Raw genomic sequence first — 12,928 nt, 5'->3', positions numbered from 1 at the left:
TCATTTATTAGATATAGTAGTTTTTGTGTGGAGTCCTTAGGGCTTTCTATATATAGTATCATGTTATCTGCATATAGTGACAATTTTACCTCTTCCCTTCCGATTTGGATACCTTTTACGGTAAGTCCGCTACATACGAACCTTCAAGTTGCGAGCTTCCAAAGATTCAAATGTGCGTTCACATGTCTAATCACGTAAGTTAGTTCTGTTTGAGGAGGCACTGTTAGTTTTTGAGGCAGAGGACCTGGACGTAGAACGGTACACTAAGGTTGCAGCAGCCATTCAGAATACAATCCAGTGCTACTGTGTCTTCTATGACAAGAAAAAAAGAGCTACTACCCAGATATCACTGGATCTTTTTTTTAAGAGGTTAGATAGAATTGAATCCAGCAAGGAACCAGAACCTGTGCCACCAACGTCAGGCATGAGTGAAATTGCAGCTTGCCCTCCATCTCCTGTTGCTGATGATCCTTCAGCTCTACCATATCCCACCTCCTCTCCCTCCTCCAGTCAGTAACTCTTCTTGCCTGTTCACTCGATGCCAGCCCCTATATGCCAGCTGTTTTACTACTGTACTTTTCCAGGTACTGTACTGTAAGATTAAAAATGTTTTATTTTTTGTGTTTGTTATGTATTATTTGTGTGAAAAGTATTATAAACCTATTACAGTACAGTACCATATAGATGATTGTGTTAGTTGGGTACCTAGGCTAACTTTGTTGGACTTATGAACAAGTTGGACTTACGAACATGCTCTCGTAATGGAACTCATTCGTATATAGTGGACTTACTGTATTTCTTTTTCTTGTCTGATTGGTGTGGCTAGGCCTTCCAATACTATGTTGAAAAGAAGTGGTGAGAGTGGGCATCCTTGTCTTGTTCCAGATTTTAGTGGGAAGACTTTTCAGCATTTCAACATTGAGTATTATATTGGCTGTGGGTTTGTTATAAACGGCTTTTATTATGTGGAGATATGTTCCCTCTGTACCCGCTTTAGTAAGAGATTTATCGTGAATGGATGTTGAATTTTGTCAAATGCTTTTTCTGCATCTGTTGAGATGATTGTGTCGTTTTTGATTTTTCTTTTGTAATGTGGTGTATTACATTGATTGATTTGTGTGTGTTGACCCATTCTTGTGAACTTGGGATGAATCCCACTTGGTGGTGGTGTATGATCTTTTTTATGTGTTGTTGGATTCAGTTTGCTGATATTTTGTTGAGAATTTTTGCATCTATATTTATCAAAGATATTGGCTTATAACTTTCTTTTTTGGTGGTATCTCTGTCTGGTTTTGATATCAGGGTGATGGTGGCTTCATAGAATGTCTTTGGGAGTGTTGTTCCCTCCTCTTCAGTCTTGTGGAAGAGTTTGAGAAGGATCGATATAAGTTCTTTGTATGTTTGGTGGAATTCGCCTGTGAAGCCATCTGTTCCTGGACTTTTGTTTGTAGGGAGGTTTTTTTTTTATTACTATTACAGATTCTATTTCACTGCTAGGGATTGGACTGTTCAAATTATCTATTTCTTCTTGATTCAGTTTTGGTGGGCTGTATGTTTCTAGAAAGTTGTCCGTTTCTTGTAGGCTGTCAAATTTGTTGGTATATAATTGTTCATGGTATTTTCTTATGGCTTTTTATATTTCTGTGGTGTTGGTTGAGATTTCTCCTTTTTCATTTCTTATTTTGTTTATTTGGGTTGTCCCTCTTTTCTTCTTGGTGGTCCTGGCCAGAGGTTTGTCAATTTTGTTTGTCCTTTCAAAGAACCAGCTCTTGGTTTTAGTGATATTTTCTATTTTTTTTTAAATTTCTATTTTATTTATTTCCTCCCTGATCTTTATTATTTCCTTCCTTCTGCTGACTTTAGGTTTCATTTGTTCTTCTTTTTCTAATTCTTTTAGGTGGTAGGTTAGGTTGTTTTCTTGAGATTTTTCTTGTTTTTTGAGGAAGGCCTGTATCACTGTCAACTTCCCTCGAAGAACTGCTTTTCCTGCATCCCATAGGTTTTGTATGGTTGTGTTTTTATTGTTTGTCTCAAGGTATTTTTAAATTTCCTTTCTGATTTCCTTGTTGACCCATTGGTTTTTTAGTAGCATGTTGCTTAGTCTCCATGTAATCATTTTTTTTTTTCATTTCTTTTCCTGTGGTTGATTTCTAGTTTCATGCTGTTGTGGTCAGAGAGGATGCTTGAAATAATTTCTGTACTCTTAAATTGGTTGAGGTTAGTTTTGTGCCCTAGTATGTGGTCAGTCCTAGAGAATGTTCCATGTGCACTTGGAAAGAATGTGTTCTGTTTGTTTTTTTTTTCAGATGTAATGTCCTGAAAATATCAATTAAGTCTAACTGTTCTGTTGTATCATTTAGGATCTCTGTTGCCTTACTGATTTTCTGTTTAGAAGATCTGTCCATTGATGTGAGTGGGGTGTTAAAGTCTCCTAATATTATTGTATTCCCATCAGTTTCTCCCTTTATGTCTGTTAGTGTTTGTTTTATGTATTTGGATGCTCTTATATTAGGTGCATATATGTTGACCAGCGTAAAATCTTCTTCTTGTACTGATCCTTTTATCATTATATAGTTTCCTTCTTTATCTTTCTTTATGGCCTTTGTTTTGAAGTATTTTGTCTGATACGAGTATTACAACTGCAGCTTTCTTGTCATTTCTGTTTGCATGAAATATCTTTTTCCATCTCCTCACTTTCAATCTGTGTGTGTCCTTTTCTCTAAGGTGGGTCTCTTGTAGGCAGCAGCATATTGTAGGCTCTTGTTTTTTTACCCAGTTTGCCACTCTGTCTTTTGATTGGAGCATTCAGTCCATTGACATTTAAGGTAATTATTGATACATATATATTTATTGCCATTTTAAACCTTGTTTTCCAGTTGATTCTGTGTTTTTTCTTTGTTCCTTTTTCTTTTTGTGGTTTGATGATTTCCTTTTATTTTATGCTTGTGTTCTTTTTGTTTTTTGTGAATCTGTTGTATGTTTTTGATTTGTGGTTGCCCTGTTTTTCAAGTATGTTAACCCCTTCCTATATCTGCTTGCTTTATATTGATAGTCATATAGGCTCTAACACATTCTAAAAAAAAGAATCTACATTGTCTTACTCTCCTTCCCCACATTTTATGATTTTGATGTCCTTTTTTACATCTTCACGTTTATCCTTTTGCTGTTCCTTGTGTTTATCATCACTTTCACAAACAGGTTTTTTCTTTTTCTTTTTGCTCTGTATACCGGCTAATTTAAGTGATTTACTTTCCAGTTGTGATTTCCTCCTTCCTATATCTTCCTGCTTCTTTTCTGTTTAGAGAAGACCTTTCAATATTTCTTTTAGGATAGGTTTAGTATTGCTGTATTCTTTTAGTTTTTGCTTATTTGAGAAATTCTTTATTTCTACTCTATTCTAAATGATGACCTTGCTGGGTAGAGTATTCTAGGTTGCAGATATTTCCCTTTCAAGACTTTGAATGTATTTTGCCACTCCGTTCTGGCTGCAACGTTTCTTTAGAGAAATTAGCTGATAACCTTATGGGGGTTCCCTTGTAATTAACTCTGTTTTTCTCTTGCCTTTAGAATCCTCTTTTTACCTTTAACTTTTGCCGTTTTTATTATAATATGTCTTGGTGTAGGTCTGTTCGGGTTCACCTTGTTTGGGACCCTCTGTGCTTCCTGCACATATCTGTTTCCTTCTTTAGGTTTGGGAAGTTTTCAGCCATAATTTCTTCAAATACATTTTCAATCCCCTTTTTTCTTTGTTCTCCTTCTGGAATCCCTACTATGTGTAGATTGGCACACTTTATATTATTCCACAGGTCTCTTATATTACTTTCATGTTTTTTTTTTTTAATTTGGCTTTCTGTCTGTTGTTTTGATTGGGTTATTTCCATTATTCTATCTTCCAGATCACATATTCTTTCTTCTGCGTTATTCATTCTGCTATTCGTTGCCTTTAGCTCAACTTTCATCTCAGCAAATGAATTTTCCAATTTTTCTTGTCTCCTCCTTATAATTTCTAGTTCCTTTTTACAGTAATCTTCATTTCTGTTGGTACCCTTTCTTAATTTCTTCAGTTTTTTGATTACCTCCTTTTTGAACTCGGTGTCTGTTAGACTAAAGAGGTCTGTTTCATTGTTTGTTCCTTCAGGGGAATTCTCTGGGTCTTTTAACTGGGAGTGATTCCTCTGCTTCTTCATTTTGCTTATATTTTTCTTACTCTGTGAGTTTAAGAGAAACAATTATCTACTGTAGTCTTGGAGGGCTATTTATATGCGGGTGTGTCCCTGTGTAGCTTGTGTTTAATATTTTTTTGGCTTGAGGGCTGTTTTTGGTTTGGATGCCTGCCGTCTCTTTGCTCAGCATGTGCTGCCCATTATCCCCTTGATAGGGGGTGTGCAGGTGCGTAGCCCACACATGCTCCCAGGGAGGTGGAGGCAGTAACCAGCGTCCACTTGCAGGACCCTTGCCAGTGGCAATGGTCTGCGCCCACTTCTGGAGTCAGAGATGGCAGCAGTGGCTCGTGCCCAGTCCTGGAGCTCGTGTAGGAGGTGTCCTGCCACCAGAGAGCATGTGTGGAGAAAGAAGCTCCTACAGCCATCCCACCTCCTCCTCATGCGCCCCAACGATGGTGCCTTGCCTCTCTGGCAGGACCAGGCTTCTTCCCTTACTCTTTGAGTTGTGGCACACAACACCCTAGCCCCCTCAGGCTGTCTCCATGCAACCAGCCCCAGTATTCTCACCAGGTCTGACCTCTAAAACCCAAGCCTCAGCACCCAGCCCCCACCCACCCCAGCGGACGAATGACAAGCCTCTCAGGCTGGGGAGTGCTGGGTGGTGGCCCGACCATCTGTTCAGGTCTCTCTCCACTTTGCCCTTGCAAACAGGTTGCTACGCTCTCCTCCAAGGCTCTGAAGCTCCCCCTCTGTGCTGGATGATTTCCCCACCAGTAAGGGGACTTCGCAGTGTGCAGAAACTTTTCCTCTTTCACAGCTCCCTGCCAGGGGCACAGGTCCCATCCTGATTCCTTTCTTTCTTTTTTTTTTTTTTTTTCTTTTTTCTTATGTCCCACCCAGTTACGTGGAGATGTTCTTGCCCTTTTGGAAGTTTGAGGTCTTCTGCCAGTGTTCAGTAGATGTTCTGTGAGAATTGTTCCACATGTAGATGTATTTTTGATGTATTTGTGGGAGGAGGTGAGCTCCACATCCTACTCCTCTGCCATCTTGATCCGATCTTTGTACTCCTTTTGTTAAAATTATTCCTAAGCACTTTTATTCTTTTTGGTGTAAACAAATTGTTTTCATAATTTTATTTTCAGATTGTTCATTGCTGGTATATAGAAATGCAGTTGATTTTTGTGTATTGATCTTGTATCCTGAGTTCCTAATTTCTTAGGATTTTCTTTATGCAAGATCACATCATCTGCAAATAGAGATAGTCCTCTTTTTTTTCAATTCAGATGTCTTTTATTTTGTTTTCTTGCCTAATTGCCCTGACTAGAACATCCTCCAATACAATGTTTAATAGAAGTGATGAGAGCAGACATCCTTTTCTTATTCCTGATCTTAGGGGGAAAGCATGCAGTCTTTCACCATTAAATATGAAGTTAGCTGTGAGTTTTTTATATATGCCCTTTATCAGGTTGAGGAAGTTGCCTTCTATTCCTCATTTGTTGGGTGGTTTTATCAGGAAGTGGTGCTGGATTTTGTGAAATGTTTTTTCTGTGTCTATTGATACAATCATATGGGTTTTGTCCTTTATTCTATTGATGTGGTGTAATTGCATTAATTGATTTTCAGATGGTAAATTCACCTTGCATTTTTGGGATAAATCACACTTGGTCATGGTGTTTTGTGTTGATAGATTTAGTGTGCTAACATTTTGTTGAGGATTTTTGTGTCTTTATTCATAAGGAATATTGGTCTGTAGTTTTCTTTTGATATCTTTATCTGGTTTTAGTAGCACAACAATACTGGCCTTATATAATGAGTTGGGAGGTATTCCCTCTGTTTTTTGGAAGAGTTTGTGAAGCATTGGTATTAATTCTTATTAATTCTTGGTTTGAATTCACTGGTAAAACCATCTGATTCTGGACTTTTCTTTGTGGGTAGTTTTTTGATTACTAATTGAGTCTCATTATAAGTCTATTCATATTTACTATTTCTCCTTGAGTCAGTTACAGTAGTTTGTGTCTTTCTAGGAATTTGTCCATTTCATTCAGTTATATTTGAAAGTAATTTAAATAATAACAGAAATCTTGGGGAATTCCCTGGCGGTCCAGTGGTTAGGACTCAGCACTTTCACTGCCGTGGCCCGGGTTCAATCCCTGGTCCTAGAACTAACATCCCACAAGCCGCGCAGTGTCGCCAAAAAAAAAGACATCTTGTAATTATCCATGTAGTTAACATTTCTGGTTTCTTCATTGCTTTGTGTAGATCCATATTTCCATCTGCTAACATTTTCCTTCTGCCTAAAGGACTTGTAGTGAAGGTCTGATGGTGATGAATTCTTTTAGCTTTTTAATGTCTAAAAAAAAGTTTTTTGTCTTTGTTCTTGAATACTTTTTCTGAATGTAGAATTCTAGGTAGACGTATTTTTCCTTTCAGTTCTTTAAAGACATTGCTCCATTCTCTTTGTTTTTTGTTTTTGTATGATGTGTTTTTTTTCCTTTGGCCACTTTTAAGATTTTCTGTTTATCGTAGGATTTGTGCAGTTTGATTATCATGAGCTTTGCTTTAGTTTTCTTTGTGGCTCTTGTATTTGGTATTCGTTGAGCTTTTTGGATCTATGTGTTGATAGTTCATCAAATTTGGAAAATTTTCAGCCTTATTTCTTTCAATATTTCCCCTAGCCCCCTCCCCCTTGTTTGGAGACTGTAATTACATATATATTAGGCTGCTTGAAGTTGTCACACAGCTTACCAGGTGCTCTATTCATGTTTTTCATTATTTTTTCCCTCTACATTTTGAATAATTTCTGTTGCTATGTGTTCAATTCATTAATATTTTGTTCTGAAATATCTGCTGTTAATCCCATTCAGTATATTTTTTGTCTCAGAAATTGATGTTTTCATCTCCTTAGTTCAATTTGGATCTTTTTTTTAATGTCGTCTGTGTGTCTCCCTATCTTTTTGAACATGAATATCTTTTTAAATACAGTTATAATAACTGTTTTAATGTCCTTTTCTGTGAATTCCAGCATCTGTGTCATTTCTAGGTCAGTTTCAATCATTAATTTTTTCATTATGGGTTGTGTTTTTCTTTTTTTTTTGTATGCCTGATCGTTTTTGTTTGGAGGGCAAACATTTTGAATTTTATTTTACTGGATGCTGGATATTTTTATATTCCTATAAATATTTGTGAGGCTTGTTGTACAGTTATATGGAAACTTTTCAGGTCTTGCTTTTAAGGTTTGTTGGCAGGATCAGGCCGATGTTTAGTCTAGAGCTAATTATTTCCCACTACTGAGGCAAGACCTTTTTGAGTACTCTACCCAATGTCCCATGAATTTTGAGGTTTTCCAGTTTGTCTGGTGGGAACAGTCACTATTCTTGGCCCTGTTTGAATGCCGAGTTCTGTGTCTTCTAATTTTTTGTGTACTTCTGTCCTTAGCCTCAGTTAGTTTCTTCATATGCCTGCCCTTATCAGTGCTCTGCTGCACACCCAAAGGGTGTCCTCTTGAGATCTCTGGAGTTCTCTCCCTGTCCAGCTCTCTCCTCTGGTACTATATCCTTTGAACCTAGCTGCCTTGGTCTCCTCAGACTGTCAGCTCCACCTCATCAACTCAGGGAGTTACCTGGGCTCTACTTAGGAGGGGACTCCCTGTGCTATGGCCTGGAAACTAAGGCAGAAAGCTGTGCAATCACTCGTTTTTTGTTCCTGCAAGGATCAGTGTACTTTATTACCTAATGTTCAGTATCTTGAAAATCATTGTTTCATATATTGGGGTTTGTGGGTTTTTTAAATTGATTTTGTTTGTTTTTAGTTGTTTCCAGTGTGAGAGTAAATCTGGTCCATGTTACTTGATCTTGGCTATAAGAGGAAGTCTCTTTAGTCTGTTTTAGAGTTTAAGAATTGATGGCTCCTAACGTTTCTTTCTACTCTGAGCTCCTTGATTTTGTTTTACATATCTTTGACAGCTCAATTGCCCATTTCCACAGTATCCCATTCTCTCCTCAGAACACTTAAGTATCTGCTGTTGGTGCTTGGAAGGTTGCTTGGGATTAACTCTGGGTTATGAATGAACCTGGTTTATCATACAAACAGACTACATAGAATGATGGCAGTCAAGGTGTAACAGCAGAAAATGGGTGTGTTCTCTAATACTATTCTTAACATATTTAGAGTTGTCATAATCTAGTTCTTTAGGATGTTGTTAAAGAGTTCCCTTCAGGGAACATAAAGGCAAATATGACTTTAATTGGAATCTTTTATGTTTAACAACCACAGAGCTATGCAACTAACATTTATATTCTAAAATAATTACAGGGACTTCCCTGGAGGTCCAGTGGTTAAAACTTCACCTTCCAATGCAGGGGGTGTGGGTTTGGGTTTGATTCCTGGTCGGGAAGCTAAGATCCCACATGCCTCATGGCCAAAAAACCAAAAAACATAAAACAGAAGCAATATTGTAACAAATTCAATAAAGAGTTTAAAAATGGTCCACATCAAAAAAATCTTCAAAGTAATTACAGCAACTTTTCTTTCATTTCAGTGTATAATATTCAACCGTACGATATTCAGCTGTAAGATAAGCATGTAAGATATCTCAGACCTGTATTTTGCTTAAAGGAGGGAGAAAGAAGACCTTGGCTTTAATGCTGCCACTTAATAGTTATATAACCTCATTTAAATCTTTTCATTTCTGAACCTATTTTTCCTATACAAAAGAAGATACTAGCAACACTATTCTGAAAGGATGACATGGGAAATGTATTAAAATACCTTGTAAATCAGTATTTTTCAAGATTTTTGGATCACAACCCACTTATAAATACATTTTATGTGGATAGCTCATGCATATGTGTGTGTGTGTATTTGCAACACAAAATTTACTACTATATGTGATATGCACCAGTATTTCCTGTTCTATTTCACTGAAAAGTAAACCTTTGGTAGTGACCCATTAATGGGTGATATCTCACAGTTTAAAATACATTGTCTATATAAAGAAAAAAAACTATGAGGTACCATATTAATATAAGATTGACATACTTAGCTTATATGCTGTTAGTTCTGTTATCAAGTTCGAATATAGTATAGTTAAATATATATAACTTTATTAACTGATTCAAGATTATGTTCCCACATTTTTAGTTTTAATCTTTCTTTTCCCTATAAACGGGCTAGTAATAACTTATAGTTAAGAGATACCTCTGAGTTTTAACTTTTAAACAATGAAATTGAAGTGGTTCTTATGCTAAGAATTACAGTTCTGAGACATGTTAAAGTCCTAGAACTAATACTCGCTTTGTTTTTTACTTAGTTTTCTTGATATGGTACCAATTTTTTTTTCCTATTTTTTTCTATATCACTTAAAATAAATAAGATTTATAAGCAGTAAAACAGATGCCATCATAGTGAAACTTGTGAATTAAAATTTTAAGGATACTTGGTTATCTTTTGGTTAACTAAAGTAATAAATGGCTAAGGGTAGTTAAGTCCATTGATTGTGATCCACTAGCCAAAAGAAGTTTGAATCTATCCTACATTTTGTATAAATATGTGCCACAAAAAACACACATTGCAGCATTTTTCACAGAAGGCATCCAGGCTTTCCCAATCACCAAGAAACTGACGAGGGCTGATGTTCTCTAGTGACCTTCTTCCATAGGTTCTGCTGCACTGGTAGAAACCAACTCTGTTAAAAGCAGGCGGTAGTATCACATATTCTTGACAAACCCTTCATTCGAATAGAAGTTCTCTCTGCAGTGGAGGCCTTCCCTGCTTCCTGTCTCCTAGGTTTAACCTTCTCTATTTCTAGAATTAAGGAGCCTTAGTTTAGAAAGAAACATGGAAGAGCTCACATAGCTGGTTGTGGTATAAGCGATAGCATGTAATTTTGTAAATTTATAAACGGTTCTTGGATTTTCTTTCCCTGTAGATAAATATGTTCCTGTTTTTCTTTATATAGACTCCAAACTTTCCAGAGTTGTAGGAAATCTGTTGCTGTGTAATACAGTGGAAAGAATTATGTGATCTAATGCTCAAATAATCTACTGGAGGACTTTGGATGTAAAAATGTTTCTTAGTGTGTTTTCCAGATGTCTGTGACCTTTTGAAATTGGTTTTCCTCCCAACTTAATTTTAAGGCTCTTAGATTGACTGAGTTGAGCTATAGAAATTAATGAAGTAGAATGCTTGAACTGAATAAACTGGAAGAAAATCTCTCTCTCTAGAAAGCCATTAGCAACATAACAAAAACATTTTATAGAAACTCAGCTCCCAAATGGTGATATGTTATAGGTGGGAAATGGCGAGTTAATTGAAATATTATGTCAATAAAGAGTTATACGTGATGTAATTTTCAAATAGTTAGGGACCAATAGAATCTGTCTATTGTAACACAAACTATGCTAAGCATAAGTTTAATGTTTCTTTGATTCATTCAGGTTATGGATGTGTAGACATTCTGGTTGAAAGTATTACATGTGATATTTTATTGTTTCATAAGGTATTTTTCTTAATACTTTCTCCCAGCGTTTACTGAATATTCTGTATTGTATTAGTGCCTCTCCTGGTGCTCTGTCTATGGTAGTCACATAGCTAAGTTTACTGAAGCTGTCAACAGTGTGATATACTTAAGGAAACAAAATTCTGATTGATTCTGATCTGTTTCTTTCAGAAAAATCACTACCCATGTCATGGATTTTATCTGATTGTGTAGATCAGATTTCCTTATTCTGGATATCATGGTGACAATATAGGAAATATGCATTATTTCTCATTTCTGCAAGTATAATTCACTGCTGAAGGAAGAAATTTTTTAAGCTACAGCCAAATTCATTTTGGTACCTTTTATGGAAATCCTGATTTTGTTTTTACTTTTTTATAACCTTTCGCAAAAGGTATGAACAAGCAAAGAGCACATCTCATTAGGCAAGTCCACATTAATAAGAATGCCTAGAAGAGGATTGATTCTTCAGACCCGGACCCACTGGCTACTGTTGGGTCTCGCTTTACTGTGCAGTTTAATATTATTTTTGTACCTTCTGGAATGTGCCCCCCAGACTGATGGAAATGCATCTCTTCCCGGTATCGTTGGGGAAAATTATGGCAAAGAGTATTATCAAGCCCTCCTACAGGAGCAAGAAGAACATTATCAAACCAGAGCAACCAGTCTGAAACGCCAGATTGCCCAATTAAAACAAGAATTGCAAGAAATGAGTGAGAAGATGAGATCACTGCAAGAGAGAAAGAATGTAGGGGCTAATGGCATAGGCTATCAAGGCAACAAAGAGCAAGCACCTAGTGATCTTTTAGAGTTTCTTCATTCACAAATTGACAAAGCTGAAGTTAGCATAGGAGCCAAACTGCCTAGTGAGTATGGAGTCATTCCCTTTGAAAGTTTTACCTTAATGAAAGTATTCCAGTTGGAAATGGGTCTCACTCGCCATCCTGAGGAAAAACCAGTTAGAAAAGATAAGCGAGATGAATTGGTAGAAGTTATTGAAGCTGGCTTGGAGGTCATTAATAATCCTGATGAAGATGATGAACAGGAAGATGAGGATGGTCCCCTTGGAGAAAAACTGGTATTTAATGAAAATGACTTCATAGAAGGTAATGTGAAAACAGTGTTGGTCCATAGTTATGTTAGTATGACAAAATTCTGTTATTGTATGCTGTAATATGTCAGTCATTATCCACAGTATTAAAACATTTAAATTTTTACCCACTAAATTCCACCAAGAATTTGAAGTGGCTTTTTAGAAAAAGTTATAATGTGATCATGATAAAATAGAAAATAAGGACCAGGGAAATAGAATAAATCTAAGTTTATATAGCAAAATACTCCCCAAGTTGAAGGGCTCTTAGGGTTGTATATGTATTTGCACGTATATGTATTTGCATTCATCTCTTAACTGGTCTTGATGTTCCTTTTTTATATTTTTTAAAATGTATGAACTAAGGCTCAAGATTTGAAAACCATTTGCTAAAGGAAAGAAAAAGAACCTAATTTAGATTAGTGATTGTTCTGTATTTTGAGTGGAGGAGAAACGCATGTCAGAACATCAAGAGGCATACATAGTTTTGAAAAGCATATTTGGCATTTGGAAAAGTAAAGAAATAAACCTATTTTCCTAATACAGACTGCAGAAAGGGCATAGGATTTTTATATGTCAAAATGGGACATGACTCAAAAGTTGAGGAACACTTGTATAAATTTAAGATATTTGTTGATTAATATAAATAGGAATAATTATAAATCCCAACCCGTCTCTATCTTAATACCCCCTGCTAGATATTTAATTGTAGACTTAAAACCATTTTGGATACAAATATGTCTTGAAAGTTCTCTTTGCTCGATTCTGTAAACAGTATACCACGTGTAGTTTTTTTTTTGACCCTAAATCATCATGGGTATCACTTGTTGTAATATAATATAATACCTTGAGCCTTTGGAGGCCATCAGGGAGGGCCTTGTGCTTTTCTGTGGCATTTTAGCTGTCTTCTCCCTATAGCCACCTCTTTTTTCCCCTGTCACTTCCTGCAATTTTTGATGGGTTGTTTCTTTCAAAACGCTTGTAATTTTTCTGAAAGCTCAGCTTTTTGTCTTTTCACTGTATATGTTTGTAGCTTATGGCAGAATTGAAAGCTGCAGAGGAAATAAGATAACTAAGATACGTAAAATGTCTTCATGTCTGCCTAAAAAGGAAGGAACCTATGCCAGTTTTATATTCCGCAGCTTCTGCTTTTCTTATAACTCTCCTCGGATTCTGTCA

General features: G+C 36.4%; 1 protein-coding gene across 6 annotated transcripts in view; it reads left to right on the top strand.

Annotated features, from left to right (window-relative positions):
- Window positions 1-12,928, top strand: part of CSGALNACT2 (chondroitin sulfate N-acetylgalactosaminyltransferase 2) — a 57,919-nt gene that overhangs the window by 10,482 nt on the left and 34,509 nt on the right. For 4 of the 6 annotated variants that reach the window (XR_014253556.1, XM_082425565.1, XM_082425562.1 and 1 more), the window contains exon 2: window positions 10,831-11,765. Coding sequence is in view for 5 of the 6 variants with exons in the window: in XM_082425565.1 (XP_082281691.1) it covers window positions 11,105-11,765 (661 nt within the window). In the remaining variant the exon portion in view is untranslated. Of the gene's footprint in view, window positions 1-8,165; window positions 8,297-10,830; window positions 11,766-12,928 lie in introns of all 6 variants that reach the window. The other 2 variants (XM_082425563.1, XM_082425564.1) reach the window with 1 other exon arrangement.

The sequence above is a fragment of the Balaenoptera physalus genome, assembly GCF_965194825.1.
Source record: "Balaenoptera physalus genome assembly, chromosome: 14".
In the NCBI taxonomy this organism is placed as follows: domain Eukaryota; kingdom Metazoa; phylum Chordata; class Mammalia; order Artiodactyla; family Balaenopteridae; genus Balaenoptera; species Balaenoptera physalus.
This window is presented reverse-complemented; position numbering and strand designations above follow the sequence as displayed.